Below are 15,590 nucleotides of genomic sequence, written 5' to 3'. Positions count from 1 at the left end.
AGAGCTTTTGCCCTTGATCGTGAATGTAACAGAGCACGTACCTTAAAAATAACTGGAGATTCAAGGGGAATCTCTACACTTATCCTCTTGCATAAGGTTTGTTGTCACAGGGATCCTTCAACAGTAACTCATATTCTTTCTCTGGGAATAATAAGCATCGCAATTAGTGAACTAGTTAATAACTGTGTGGTTGGGGAGGACAGCAGAGGCATTTCTGTGTATGTGAAAGCGGAGTGTTCAGTGTCCACATGGTCTAACGCAAACAAAAAAAAAAAAAAAAAGAACAGGCTTGAAATCCTGCCTGCAGCCTCCCTTCTTGAAAGCTGCCCCTCCGGCTTTTCCTCGACGAAGGGGCAGGATGTTTTCGTTCCCTCCATGGCCATTCTCCCTCGCTTTCTCCCGGGAGCCGGGCACAGCCGACAGCCCCGGGGGAGAGGAGTTTGGGGGCGAGGGCTGGCGGAGCTGATGTCAGCGCCGGGCGGCGGGAGCGATTGGGCTGCGGGAGACTTTGCAGCAGCAAATCCGCCCCCCTCGCCCCCCCCTCCCACCCTCGCACCATCGTCTTCAAAGCGGCCGGTGCCCAGCAACTCGCAGAGGTGCAAAAAGTGGGCGCGGGGCCGGCAGAGCCGCGGCGGCGCCCCCGGGCATCGCCCCGGCCGGGCCCGGCACGTCGGGGCGGAGGCGCGACCCTCTCGCGGCGACGGCAGCGCCGAGCGGAGCCGAGGCACAGCCCCGCCACAGCCCCGCCGGCCCGACCCACCGCCCTATAAAAACCGCCTCCAGAAAAGAGGAGAAACTCCGAGGGAGGAGAACACCTCGGCGCGGTGCTGCTCGCTGAGGTACCGGCATGACATCCGTCCTGGGCAGCGGCAGGGCGTCGGGAGGACCGAGCGGGCAGCTGAGATGCAAGTCCAAGAGAAGGAGGAGGAGGAGATCAAAGAGGAAAGGTAAGAGAGGCGGGTTTTTTTTCTTCTTCTTTTTTTTTTTTCTTCCTTTTCCCACTCTCGCTGCCTGCCTCCTGCACAGCATCGGCTGCTCCCGGGTTTATTGTCAGTGTGCCCGGCACTCGCCGGCACCAGCCCTGCGCTGCCCCGACGGCCGAGGCGGGGCGGGTAGTGCCTTCCCCGTCACCAGCGGGGTCGAGAGGGGCCCCCGCTGTCCCCGCGGCGGGGCAGAGCCCACTCCCCTCCCCTCGTTGCGTCGGGCCGAGGCTGAACCTCACGGGGGTGCCGCCGGGGGGGGTTGGCAGGCCCCGTCCAAGGCAGGGCGGTGCAGCGGAGCTGTCCCGGGGCTCCACCAGCCCCGGCTCTGCCATCAGGTGCCATCAGCCTCCCCCCGAGCCTCCGGTGCCCGCGGGCAGGAGGTGCCGCCGCCCGGGCAGAGCGCGACGCGGAGCCCTTTGGGGCTGTCGCGCCCACCAAACTACTGCTTTTTTAATTTTTTAGACGAGGCCCACCAAGTTTTTCTGTTTTGGTGCTGTTCCCTGTCCCTAAGCAAACCCTGGTTAGGAAGGCGCTAATTTACCATAAGCAGGAAAAGTGAAGCTACAGGGTGTCATTGCAGACAGGGAATATGCCCTAGATAACAGCTCTTCGCAAGGTTGTCTGCTTTCTCCTGTAGAAGGGATGGCACACTACTGCCTGATTTTTGATGGTTTGCCTGCAAAAGCCGAAGTTAACAGGCTGTGAGCACTTAAAAGTAAAATAAACTGCTACGAGGAGCAGAGTGCCAGAGATGCCCAGCTGCAAGGCATTCGACTGCAGAGATGCAAAGTACGAGTGTATGTCTAAGCAGTAAATATAATCTAATCTGTAATTGTCATCTTTATGTGGTACTCACACAAGTTTTAGTCAGCTAGCTCGCAAGCTGATGCTCTGGATACTCTGTTTCTCTTTCTGAGTCTAGAAAACCTAACTTGTAGGTGCAATTAGCTAAGAGTCTCTTAATTGTTGATTATGTTAAAGCCCGTAAGTGCGGTATTTAATAACTTTTCAGAAAGGTGTCAAAACCGCTTTTGTATAGTAACTAGAAAAAAAACAGGCAAATGCTAAATTCAAGACTGTATCATTTGATTGTCATTTTTTCATTCGTGAACTCTCTACATTCAAAATCATAGTAACAAAGACTAACCTGCGAACAAGTAGAAACAACAGACGCACAGATATATGAGGAGTTCAAGTAACTGTGTAACCTTGACTTGTTACTCTGGACGTTTAACACTTGGTGAGAAGGCTGCCTTTTATTCTGCATTAAGGAATAAATTTGAAAATGCTAAGAAAGAGAGAGCTCCCCTAGTCAGTCCCTTTAAATTTCCTTGTACTCAAGTTGTGCTCTGCAGACTTTTTATGTGCTGATTTGTTTTAGCAAAACTACTTTTCTAGGGAATTCCAAACTTAGCCTAGCTTTAGCTACTTGGCTGGGAAAAAAGAGTAATCCATTAATCTCTGCAATGGAGGAAAGGTGCTTTGTTATACAGGTAAATTATAAGTGTTAATTTAGTTTCTAAGAAGCAGATAAAAGTGAGGATCTTTCAATAAGACTTTTCTGATGCATCCTTTCTTGCTCTGTTTTGCCAAAACAAGGTGAAAGTTGAATGTCTTTTAAAAAAAAAAAAAAATAAAACAATAAAAAGTTGCTCCACTATAACTTAGTAGCTGACAGCTATTTGCAGAATGCATGGCTGGAGGTGAATGGTATTCCAGAAAGTGCTTGACTGACCAATATCAATAAGAATGTACACTTGAAGAGTTCATTGTTTATTCTTCCAAATGTGCTATTGTAACCACTTTTCAAATAATGTAGTTGGTTAGTATACTAATTACAGGCTTGTGTTGGTATGATTTTTATTTTCTTTTCTATATAATCACAGTATATATTCATAAATATACACATTCATCTAAATTTGTGCTGGCAAAAAAAATCCTATAACTTAGGCACACCCAGTATAAAACCTGTTGGATTTTACTATTATGTTACTTTATTTACTGAACATATATTTCTGCTTTTTTTTTTTTTTTCTGATGGCATCAAATGAAAAGGTGTTGTTTAACAGACTATCTTGGAAACTAGTCAAGACAACGTTTATTAGGCTTGTAAATTACTGTGTCTTTATGAGAATGATTGTGGGCCCCACTCTTTTGCAGGTTTGATCTATTTACTAAATTGTGAAAAATCTTTGCAGAGAGTTAGACCAAAGACACTTGCCTTTAAATATTCTCCAGCACACACTTTGCTCTTTATAGCAGGAAGGCTTTTAGTAGATGCTTTAAAGTATATCTAGACATATATGTTTACACACACACACACAGAGATACCTATGGACACGTGTAGACAAAGAAATTCACTATGGTGTTAAATTTAAATTATTAGACAGAGTAAGGAAAGGAAATTATCTGTCAAATCCCCAATCCTTAAGGAGATAGACTCAACAAATTATTTATACAACTTAATATATTTTATTACACATGTTACATATGAACTGTGCCTAAAACCAGGTTGAGACGCCACCTGATAGAATATATAGTAATGTGCAGTAGTAGAAACAATTATTATTTTCTATTTAATAGTGTTGCTTATCCTCATCTGATTTATTTTCCATCTTCTCAGTCATATTTTTTGTTCTGGTTAGTGTGAATTATAAATTACTGTGTCTGGGTATAAGCACTTCGCTCTGTTTCTTTTATAATAAGAACTTCGCTCCGTTTCTTTTATACCTGGATACCCTGTTTTAGGAGTTTCCTGGGGGCAGAAAGCAAGTTCAAGCAAGGAAAGCAAACAGTGTTCTCTGAATAGCTGAATTTCCTCGTGCATTTAGCCTAAAAAACCAATAATAAATATGTGCTGCAAGAATCAGAGAGAGAGATGATTTCTGTATATGCAAATCAAGCACTGAAAAGTGTAGGACACTGAGTATGATTCCACTGTACAATATCATCGTCCAATAATTAATTTGCATGCATCTTATTTTTATGCTTATGAAATCCCACAACCTTTTCAGCGTAAAGATCCTGCCTTGAAGACTTAACAATAAATGTCCATGCAATGAATGTCATATTCCAAGCATATATTTGCAGAGTGATTTCACTCAGTTTTACACCCTATGCAGGATGCGTGCTAAAAAGATAAAATATGAATACTCAGAGCTATTTGATAAATTAGTACAGGTAGAAATATTTTCATTGTCATTTAGAAAATAAGTGTGATAACTCCTAGTGGGAAGTAAGTATCTTAATTTTTCAAATACCTAATGAAAAATAAATACAGATGCTTATGAGATCATCTGCATACTAATTCCGTGTAGGAGCAGTAATAGATATTTTATATTTTTTTGTCTCTCTGTCCATTTGGTTGGTTTTGTGGGGGTTTTTTTGGTTTTTGTTGTTTTTGTTGTTTTGGGGTTTTTTTTATCAATGCATACAAAATGACCAGAGGTTAGAAAACTATGCCTAATATTTTAGAGGGATCCATTTAAAATTTTTAGGTTTTTATAGGCAGTTACTGTGTTTGTGGGTTCTTGTTGTGTTTTCTGCAGGGCTTTGGAATATGGCAGAGTACTGGCAGAACTCAGCACAGCGGCCTCAGCACAGCTTGTGCCGATTTCATAGCCTGTGGTATAGATTTTGAAAACATGGCTTGTTTTCCCAGATAAGTGATTACAAGTAGATCAAACAAAAGCAGAGTTGCCATTTACTGATAATACTAAAACGGCTACACTTCAGCAGCCTTTCAGCAGCATCATTTTAGAAATCAACATATAGACAGTAAGTATGAAATGGGTGATTGGATATATACCCATTCTGAGTGATTTTCCAGTACAAGACAACAAATAAGTCACCTTATTTGTAATGCTTTTTATAGAGCTAATGAATAAAGTTAATTACTGGAAACAGGAGAGGACATCAGGTATCCCTGATGTGGTAGAAAACCATGGCTGAGGTCGCTGCAGATACAATGGGACACGAAATAAGAGTTGACAGAATAAACTAAATAAGGGCAGCAAATTGGTGAGAGAGGCAAAACGATTGTGAAATGAAATTCCATGAAAAATTAATGAAATAGAAAGATTGTACTGTAGATGAAGGGAGCAAGCCAGCTTGGTTCTTCATCATCCTGCAATGCCAAAGTAATAAATGAGTGTGTTTCATCTTGGCGAGGTTCAGGGACACAACTCCTTCCCTACAAAAGGATTGCGTTGTGCTTCAAGATGTGTTCCGCTTATCTTGTGCCCTGACAGCTCAAGAGGAAGGGACTGGATTTGGTGATAAAATTAAATTGATTAAACCTTTATCCATCATCTAATTTGGTAGCTTTCTTTTTCCTTTTCTTTTTTACTATTACCTCCAATTTCTGGTGATCCGTGTAATGACAGCAATTTGAGATAGCATCAAGGACATTAGCTACGATGACTGAACTTAAATTTAGAATAAAAATATGGGATTCATGAGTCCATATCTAAATAGCAGATGATTAGGTTATAGCAGAACTGTAACTTCCTAGCAACAGCATGTAATTGTGAGGACAATAAAATGATGTCTTTTACTTCTAAGGAATAAAATATGTCAACTTTATCTCAAAAAAGTATTAATTATGTAAGTAGAAAAAGCACCGGTATGAATAGTGACCACATCTTACATGAACAATGATGTATATAGCCATTTTTATATTTCTGAACTCAGAAATTGTCAGATGTTTTGCTTTCTTCAGTGCCAAAACGCAGGCATATAAAGCTAGTGGCAAAGGACCATACTGTTGGAAATTGTTTCATATGGCTTAAAATTTTGTAACTTCTCCTTAGTGATTTTGGTAGTAAAATTCTCCCATAAGGGGAGAGCTTTGCTTACGAGTTCCAGTTTAAGTGCTATTAATGGAGTTTTTAAAATACTTAAAGGCAACCTTTTCTGAAGTGATACCCTACAAATTGAAAATACTGCACTAAAAATTACAGGTCAGATGAGATTGTTTTGTGAAATATCAAAATTACTAAAGGTCTGTGCAAACTGTTTTCTTAGGTTCCTCTAACACCTTATAGTTTAGCAAGTCTCATTAAAAAAGCGAACATGAGGGTATCTGTCTGATCTCTGTTAACTGTACCACTTTTGAATTACTGCTGGCCAATATTGTATAGGTTTTGTGAGTAGTAATGAACCTGAATTGATTCCTGTGTTTACAACTAACTATCTCTACAACCTTTCAGGCAGTGTCGTGTTTTTTCCATGTAAGTGATTAGTTATACAGACAAAAAAGGCTGATATGCATCAGTAGATAGATCATTCTCAAAGCATCTTGGATGAACTTGAGGTTTTCTGTATAAAACCGCTCATTTTGCCTGTAAATTTTGTAGGTTGCAATAGTAAAATGAAATGGTTACCTTTCTGCTGTAGCTGACCTTTGTTCCCTCTGTATGAATTTGAAATTAAGTAGCCAACCCAGAGGAGTTTTAACATCATATTGTGATATATAACATATTAAAAAGACTGCTTTGTTAACTGGCGGAAGCAGCTTGTCAACCCGTACTAATAGGCAGCCCTCCCTGAGTCATAAAATAGCCAAATTTAATGGTTTAACAGAAAGCATTAGATGGATGGAGCTATTGCCATTCAGTCAGTCTAGAATTTCTTACTTCTTACAATGGATTTGAAACATAAGGATGTATTTCTGGGCCCTAGTTTAACAATACACACTCCAGACTAAGGACTGGACACTGCCACGAATGGTTTAATGAAAATCTCTGCCAAGTAAAGCGTGATAAGAAGGGGAGCATGGAGCAGGGCAGAGTGTGTGAAGAGTAGGATGGCTAATATCGAAGATATTACTGTGACATTAATGAATGAAAGGTGTATTTTCACTGGGCATATTTTGTTTTGTTCTGGCTGATCTGGATCCCAAATGTGTACTAGAGATAGTGAGGATTCAGAGACATATGGCAAAAGGGATTAGAAATGTGTAAAATTTCAGTAGAAGAAAATTGATAAGATTTATATTGTTTACTTTGGAGATAAATGTAAGAAAGAATATAGTAAACTCATATTAAAGATGGAAACATTATAAAGAAGGTAAACAAGCTGCTCTGATTTATTCCTGATTTTTTTTTTTTTTATTTACAGAGACAGAGGCCTTTAAGGAAGCAGAATTTCAGCATGTTTAGTAGGAATGGAAGGACTTTTTCTGTTGAGACTGTATGTAGCTGGCCTGGGAAGTTTGTTCCTTCAGGGTGTGGAAAAACAAAACTTATATGTAGGAAGTTGAGGTATTTGATTAGCTCAGCTGAGACACATGCTACAAAGTTTGATGCTCACTTCAGTGACTGCAGGCTTTGGCTTTAGGTAGAAAACATTAAGAAAGATTTAATTTTTTTAATATGAGATATGAATCCTCTTTTTCAGGAAATTATCTGACTCCTGACTCGCTTGGATTATGTGGAAAGGTGATTTGTAAGCAGTTTAATCGCTTCTGTTCACTGTGAGGCTTTTTGCACGCTCCTGTTTCCCCAGCTGAAGCTGTAGCATGGCAGCGGTTCAGGAGATGCCTTTCTGCTTGGCTTCACAGCGGTGGCGACACGTATCCCTCCGCTCTGTGCCTCCCAAAACCAGGAACACAGCTGTGAGGAAGGCAGGAACACTTCATTAGAATATTCCTGACAGCTTTTTTAAGCCTCCTTCCTCTCCATTCCCACTCAACGCCCTGCCTGGTGTATGTAAAACTAGACTGAAACTGAGACTGATTTCCAGGTTTTTACTTTGACGTTGTAGTGAGGTAAGGAGGATAACAATAAAAATTAATTCTCACCCCCCCATTTCTTATTCTCTTGAAAAAATAAACAAAAGAGTGGAATAAAGGGGGGTGAAAACAAACTTTACAAATACGTGATGATTTATTAAGTAGAAAAAAATGACAGGTACTATCGCGAGTGCATCGTCATCAGATGAATATTGTGTTGCAGGGTATTACCCCTGCAAGCCGTAGTCTGTGTTTGTGAAAGTGTTTCTGCTGGGTTCAGGTTTGGTCCCAGTGCTGTACCAACTACTGCATCTGATTTTGGAGTTGTGCCACTTGTGAGTGCTGTTTCTGAAACCTGCAGTATGTGCTGGTGGCATTTTATGTGCAGTTCTGGAATGAGGTGTGAGCAATAAGTAGATTTCAGCAAAATACTTCATGCTAAAGTGTGAAATTTTTTTTGCCCATTTCTTGTTCCTTGTAAGAGAAATGGCGCTCGAAATCATTAACAGAATCACCTTTCTCTAACTGCTAATGAAACATCAGTGTGAAGAGTCAAAACTGCTGTGAAGTGTGGGAAGAAATAAGAAGAATTTGACAGATATTTTATCTCCATCTTTGTAGAAAGAGATTTACACATAACTGACTTTATGCAATTGCTTGCTTCTTAGCACTTCTCAGAGACTATGAAATGGCTATCTGTTCCTTAAATAGTGGGGTTTAACAAATATAAAATGATGGCTATCAAGCCAACTGTAATAATGGGTTACCTTGGCATAAGGCCTGATTCTGCTGCCCCTACTCAGGGTAAAATTGAAATTGAAACTTCTCAGTATGAGTCAGGGTGGCAGAACTGTGTTGCTGTATAAATTTGGGTCTGTGCCTTAATACATAGGTACATATATACATTTTTGTGTGAAATACAGACTTTTGTTTCTGTCTAGCTGTATGAAGTGAATGACTGTAATAAACTCCAGGTTATATTAGACAAAGGGTCTTAAAGCCTGTAGAGTTCAAAAATATTTACATGAGGGATTTTTATACTCCGTTGAAGTATTTTGTTTAGAGACATAAAAATAAAATACACTCATATAATTTTTGTATTTATTCACATCCTTCTATCCATACTGTATGAAATTGTAATTTTAAAAATATATGTATAAACATTCTTATAGTATTTGTGTGTGGTCTTTCTCTGTGTAATACCAGTAATCTTACGGACAAATCACAAAGGTACAACTGCACAAGAATTATATTTTTTTTTTCTTTTTGAGTGAGAAAGAAAGAAATAAAAGAAACTTCTTATAAGTCAGATTTTTTAGGATATTTCTACATGTAGGCAGGTTTTTTGAGTAGCTAGGTAATTCAGTATGGTGAAAACAGGTGTTTATGCCAGTAATACTAATGTTGGGGAACTCCAAACCTTTACCAAAAAGGTCCTAAGTTTCTTTGTGTGCTGATCTTTCTCCAGCTGAATGTTATGGAAGGACTAACATAACTGGGAGCCGAAGCCAACTTTGAGATCATGCTCCATATTACATCCATGTCAGCAGCCCTGCCGCAAACCACCACACAAAATGCCTATGTATTCTTGGATTCTTGAACAAAACTTAAATCAATTTTCATTAGCTGATTTCCAGGTTGTAGTTTCCCTTCTTCATGCCAATCATGAATTGCTATTTACATGTCTATATGAATGATGATTTTGGGAAGCAAGGGCAGAGCCGCAGTGGTCGGCGTTGCCTCATTGTTGAGCAGTAATTAAATTGGAACTCAGCTCTTGCTGCTCTTGGATTTAGGAGTTTAAAAGAAACAGAACAAAAAGGGAATGTTCTCACTGAGAGCAGGTTTCCTCCAGCTGAAACTGCTTCAAAGATTATTGATTGATCCATGTTTATCATTTATTTATGCTAAAGCATCTGATCCGTATATGTAAACTCCGTTGTTTCTAAAATCAAGGTACTTGACTTGTTTGCAATTCACATTTATAATGATCAGTTTTTACAGCTGTGCAACAGAGGTTTGCTTTAGCTGGTGCTGTGTCCACAAAGAACACTTTTTGTGCCTCCAGCTGAAATCCAGGAGCACAAGTCATTTGATGATGTGGGGTTTTTATTTAATAAAAAATTTCACCGTGCGAATTCTTTAGATTTCCTACACGGAAAGAAGAGGGAATATACAGTGTTCAAGCATAAATGTGAATCATTTCAGTTCTACCAGAACAAGTCAAAAGCTAATCTTTCTAGGTTATCTTGTACCCTGTTATATACTTTTAAAATGAAACTTTATCTCTGCACTCATTTTGCTAAAAAAAAAAGAAAAAGAAGAATTTTGTATTTTTTTCATGTTACAGCACAAGGTATAAACTGCAAGGTATAAACTGCAAGATAAAAACAGGCAGTAAGTTACTAACAGTACCAGTTACCAGAAAATGGTTATTAGGTGTCAAAAAAAAAAAAAAAAGCAGGGATTTAAAAAAAATGTACATTGTTTTTTGAGTAGCCAGAAATGAAATAGCCTTTTGAAGTCAGATGTCTGGTTTGTAATAGACGTAGTTTAACAGAACACTGCTTTATAGATTGGTTAGCCTAGGAACATTTTTAAGCAGGTGATACATTCTGCTTAAGTGGAGTAAGAAGCCCTAGACAAAGTTGTTTTGTCAGATTTTCCTGAAGGCTACCAGTGAATTCCTTATTAAGTTTATACTTTCCTGATGTAAGGCACATTGGAGTATTTTTCTCTGACAGTGGCTAAGATCCTCCTTCTCTTCAGATAATTCCAACTCATCCCAGACAGCAAGGACTCTTATTGCCCAGAGTTAATAGAAGTGCATCAGTGTAATCACTCTGGGTACATGCTCAAACTATTTATGAAAAGTTGCTATTAACTTTCACGGACAGAGAGGGAAACTGAGTCAGTCAGTAAATCTGTTGCAGAATTAATTAGCAAGAGGTAGAAACTCAGTAGCCTCTCGCTCCAGTTTCAAGTTTCAAATGAACCTGGTTCTAGTTCGTACCTATCTTTGCTGTAGCTGTATGACATCTGTAGTTGGATCACTTTGCTTGGGTTTGTCATTGTGAATTACTTGTGTGACATGGCAGGTCTCTGGGAGCTGCTCATTCCAAGGTGACCAGTGTGCCAGGCTGCACGCTGTCGTCAGGGCTTGCAGGCAGGAGCAGGTATAATCCCTGCCTGCAAGGCAGCCTGTGCAGTTGTTTGCAAAGCAGCTCTGCCTGGTGGTGTTGGAAAGAAGAGGGCTTTTTATTTATTTATCTATTTGTATCTAAACAGAGGCATGGGACCTGAGTCTTCCTTGGTGTTAAATCACGTTTGCTCTTTGGTTTCTGGAGGGCTTTTGATTTGACTCAGAATGGCCTGTTATACATGCTGAGGGTGAGGTTTCTATGTGGCAAAGTTTGTATTAAAAAGGCGACTCTTTCTTCAGTATTAAGCAGCACATTGCTGTCAAGTCTGCAGAGTAACTTCAGCTTTGTAACATACAATACTTCCTTCAGATGTTACAAGAATTTGCTTATGGAATTGATTGAAACTATTACAGATTTCCTTTTTTTTTTTAATGAGATTCATCCTTTTAGGTGAATAATTTAATTTCAGAAGAATTAAATATTATCTAAATTTCATAACCTTCATTTCCATTCAAAATCACAGTAACAACCCCTATATTTGTACCTTGCCTGTAGTTCATCAATTTTGTTTATGCACAAACTTCTTGGAAGACTATGAGACTATTCTAAAACCCACTGTAAATTCACTCTACTCTTTAACAGTTATTCTTTGAATAAAATGTGGCAGACAATTCTTGAGATGAAAAAAGCACCAAGCACTTGTTTCTGAGTTTAGGAAAGTAGTGCTAAAAGTTAAAAATAATTAAATAAAATCTATTCCTTATGCATTATTACTTTAATTTTGCTTCAAAATACAACAGCCCTCATAAAGAGTCTCCAAAATTAACTGAAAGCAAGCAGCAACAAGTTTTGGGTCTTGTAGAGTGCTGTTTTAACAGGAATATGAATTACACATATGAGCAGCCATCTCAATCTATTGTTAGTGATAAAAAAGGTAACCACAAAGGCTCCAAAAATAAAATAAAAGTGTATGTAACCCTAAAAATCCATGTTCATCACATATTTTCGTGTTTTGAAGGTGTTTCTTCTTTACCAAAACGCCCATCTCTTTCCTCTCCTTCTTTTTATTATCTTACTTCCCTTATTTGTATCCTCACCTATTGAAGCAACTGTTATTCATACAAATTATGAAAATGAAAGTATATGTGAGATTGGTGCCTGGATAGGACCAATATATCATCAAAGGTCTTTGGGGTAACGTATGGCCTTGGTTCAGCAAAATCACTTCTTCAGTCATTCTATTGCTGCTCAGAAAAGCAGTAAATAATAAGTAACAAGATCTGCATACAAATGTGCAGGTGTTTTGGGGTTTTTTTGTGGGATCAGAAACTGGATGAGAAGTTACTATTATTTTCCTAAAAATTTTCTATGTACAAAAGAATTTATAATGCACTTTATTGACAGCATATATATTTTTAGGACTCATTCTATCTTAGCATATCCAAACTGATCTTGCTACCATGTCCTGAGCTGCCTAGATGTTTCTCTGACACTGGTACGTAAAGTTTTTTCCTGTGCTGTTTAGGCAGAAATGGGAGACAGCAAAAAGCAAAGGTAAGAGTCTGAGACTATTATTTTAATGGCCATTATAGCAAAAGCAATGTGAGCATGGTATGCAGGCAGTTGATTGAAAAGAGTGGCTTGTAAACCTTGGTTAATTTTGTTAATCTTGCTAATCTTGGTTTCCAATAACTTTCTTTTTGTTGGTTTGCCCCACACGACAGTGTTGCATACGCTGGTGTCAGGCACATACCTGTGTGCAGATGTACTCATGCACAGGCCTTGTACAGGCAGTCACCTGAATTTCCATCTGTCGTTTCCCTGTGCCCCAACAGGTACCAGTGAGACTGTGCATTGTAGAGGAGATGGTGATGACTCACAGAAACCCACATGGCAAAAAGAGACTTTTCAGTCATCGTCAGCTCAGGCTTTGCAGAGGGATGAAGTACAGGTGGGCAGGCATACTACAGGCACCAGGAGATGTGATGCTCTCAGCACATCTGTGGCCAAAAGCGTGGCTTAAGGGTAGCAAAAGTACATCTCCCTGACCAAATATAGGAAACTGTTTCCATCAGCCCTTTCCAGCAGACAGCTTGCCTCTGCTGAATGTTGACAACATATTATATAAATTTCCCTGCAACAGCTTGTTTCAGAAACTTTCCTCAGTAATGTAGATTAAGTTAGAATTTTGTTATGACTGCTGTAATGCATATTCATTAGATAAAAGCCCAGACAATTACTGTGATAGTTTCACTAGCAGGTGGAGTATGTTTTAGGATTTGTTGGGCATGGGATTTGCTGGAATAATCTCAGACAAATTTGGGGGATTATTTTTGTGATGAAAATAATTTTGTATGAAAAGTGAGAATGTAAGCAGATTTGAAGGTGATTTCATTATGTTTTTACATTATTTTTCTTTTACAATTTTAAATCTAGAATAAGTTCATACTTTTAACAAATGCAGGTCTCTCAAAGCAAGCAATAGACCACACTAATAAATGCTACCTTAGTAATATTGTTTAAAATTACATAAATTGTAAGCAGCAGTATTTCTAAAGAGATATCACTATTGCATTAATTTTCCAAAGCTAGAAAAGAACTAGAGAAAAATATTTTCTATCTTCACTTGTATAATGTTCACTTTCATCCGTTAAGGTTATAGATTATTTTTTGTTGCATAGGTGTTATTACAGCAAACATGCATGCATCAACATTGTTGAGAATTTGCAAACAAAAGCACAATTTCCTTTAGTCTTTCCAGTAGAAAAGAGAGAAAGATTGAGAGCAGAATCAAGATGAAGAGAATAGGAGCCTGATCCTACCCTTTTAGATGGGAATCTTTCTTTTTCCAGAGCACCAGGCCCTATGGTTTATAAGACCTTCATCCCGTAGGTCATTCTCATATTGGTGGTCTCGTGTTCTTCAGTGAAGATTGATCTTGATGATAATTTTTGTAGGGGTTGGGGTCATGCTGACTGGCACTCTCAGTAGTGAATCACTGCCAAATTAGAGTTTCAAAAAGTAAACAAGGAAGTTAAAATTTCACACTCAGGAAAGCACTTTAGCTCATCCCTACAGCACAGCATCAGATTTAACATTAAAGGAGGTTTAAAAATACACTTGCCTAGCACAGAAGTTATCAGTCTAGACTCCCCATCTGTTGAATGCCTTACAAGTATCAGTAGCACTTCAGTATCTGACTTAAACAGAAATCACAATGTAAAAATGCTAATAATTTCTCTATGTTGTTTTGTTACTAATGGAACTTCAAAGACACAAATGCATATGTTTATATTCAATTTCTATTTATATAATTAAGCACAGACTCTCCAGTACTGTGCATATTAGTGCACCAATATGTGTTGCAGCAACATGCATATTAACCTACATGCATGTTTATGTAAAGGACTGAACTCAATGGAAGTTCTGCCCTGCGCTTCATAAGGAGATGGGATCAAACTCTGTTTTTTTTTTAAATAAGCATTGGAGCAAATTTCTAGGAATTTATTTAATTCATAGTACTGTCTTTTTGTTGTTGTAGTTGGTTTTTAATTCTTAAGCACAGGTTTGTTGTGAGCCGCATCATTTTCACTGGCTTGTGTAGAGATGTTTCTCTGTTGACGGAGCTGCTTCTCTAACCTCCTTTGTCTTTCTTGCTTTCAGTGTGTTTTAATCATGCTCTCTAATCCCCTATGCCATTATAACTGATTAATTAGCAAACCTTCACATTCAGGCTCCGAATTTTTCTCTTAGGCTCAGACCATTTATAATCTCAGCTGAAAAGACAAGATTGAACATCTGCCTTGTATTTAATCTCTTTGCATCTTGTACCCATCATGATTATTGTTTGCTCTTTATTATAACTGGGGGGTTTAAGGGTGAAATGTTACATTCTGCATTATCTGGACTCATAGCCTGAAAATAAATCCATGCAGATGGGCCATAAGGAAATAATGAAAGTCAAGGAGTCCACAACTCATGTTCTTTTGTAGAATTTGGGACATTAGAGGTCCATTTTTTCCAAGAATCAACTTGAAGGACCTGTGGGTGGAAAAAAAGATCATAGTAGATGAATTGTTTCTTTTCAAAATTTACTTTGCAAAGATGTGGGATAGAAACGTACATGTATTTGTATACTTACAAAAAATAAAGAAATCCAACATTTTCATCCCCTTGTCAGGTGCCAAAATCTATGGTTTTCAGAAAATCCCATTAAGGGACCTGCAGCTATCCCAGCTACTGGTGACAGTGAAAGGACCGCCCTCCTTCAGAAGTTTAGTTCTGAGCTTCCCTCGACTCCTTGTCAAGATTTCCACGTGAGGCCTGTTTGCTCACAGCTTCTGCAGGGAACATTTTTCCCCGCAGCACTTGCTGTACATGTTTTTTGATGTAGTTGGGTTTGCGATTTTGAGGGATTGAAGGGAGATCAAGTACCCATTTGTCATTACCTATTTCCAGCTGGAAACCTTGGGATGGCAAGCTTTCTCTCCCCCCTCACTGACTCCCAGCATGAAGTGATAGTGGAAGAGAAATTTTTCCAATGCATTGTACATTTTTCAACACAGGTACAAGAGTGGCGTCTAAAATAATTTCTTTTCTCATCCCACCTACTCTCCTTTCACCATCTCAAACACCAGGTAACATCACAGGGAGGATATTTTTTTTCTCCAAAAGGAACTATTTTTCTCCAAATGTCTCATAATTTATGCAGAAATTGCTTGTTTCTCCTTT

At 39.0% G+C, this 15,590-nt stretch overlaps 1 protein-coding gene across 1 annotated transcript in view; it reads left to right on the top strand.

The window, feature by feature from the left end:
* Nucleotides 1-624: 624 nt before the first annotated feature.
* The window catches only part of ADARB2 (adenosine deaminase RNA specific B2 (inactive)), a 300,863-nt gene continuing 285,897 nt past the window's right edge, over nt 625-15,590 (top strand). Inside the window, exon 1 of the mRNA XM_039391362.1 lies at nt 625-947. Coding sequence (XP_039247296.1) covers nt 848-947 — 100 coding nt within the window. The 5' untranslated portion in view covers nt 625-847. The remainder of the gene's footprint in view (nt 948-15,590) is intronic.

The sequence above is a fragment of the Pipra filicauda genome, unplaced genomic scaffold (assembly GCF_003945595.2).
Source record: "Pipra filicauda isolate LSUMZ 115617 unplaced genomic scaffold, ASM394559v2 scaffold94_size2452230_pilon, whole genome shotgun sequence".
Lineage (NCBI taxonomy): Eukaryota > Metazoa > Chordata > Aves > Passeriformes > Pipridae > Pipra > Pipra filicauda.
Note: the sequence above shows the minus strand (reverse complement) of the source record. Positions and strands in the feature narration are given on the sequence as shown.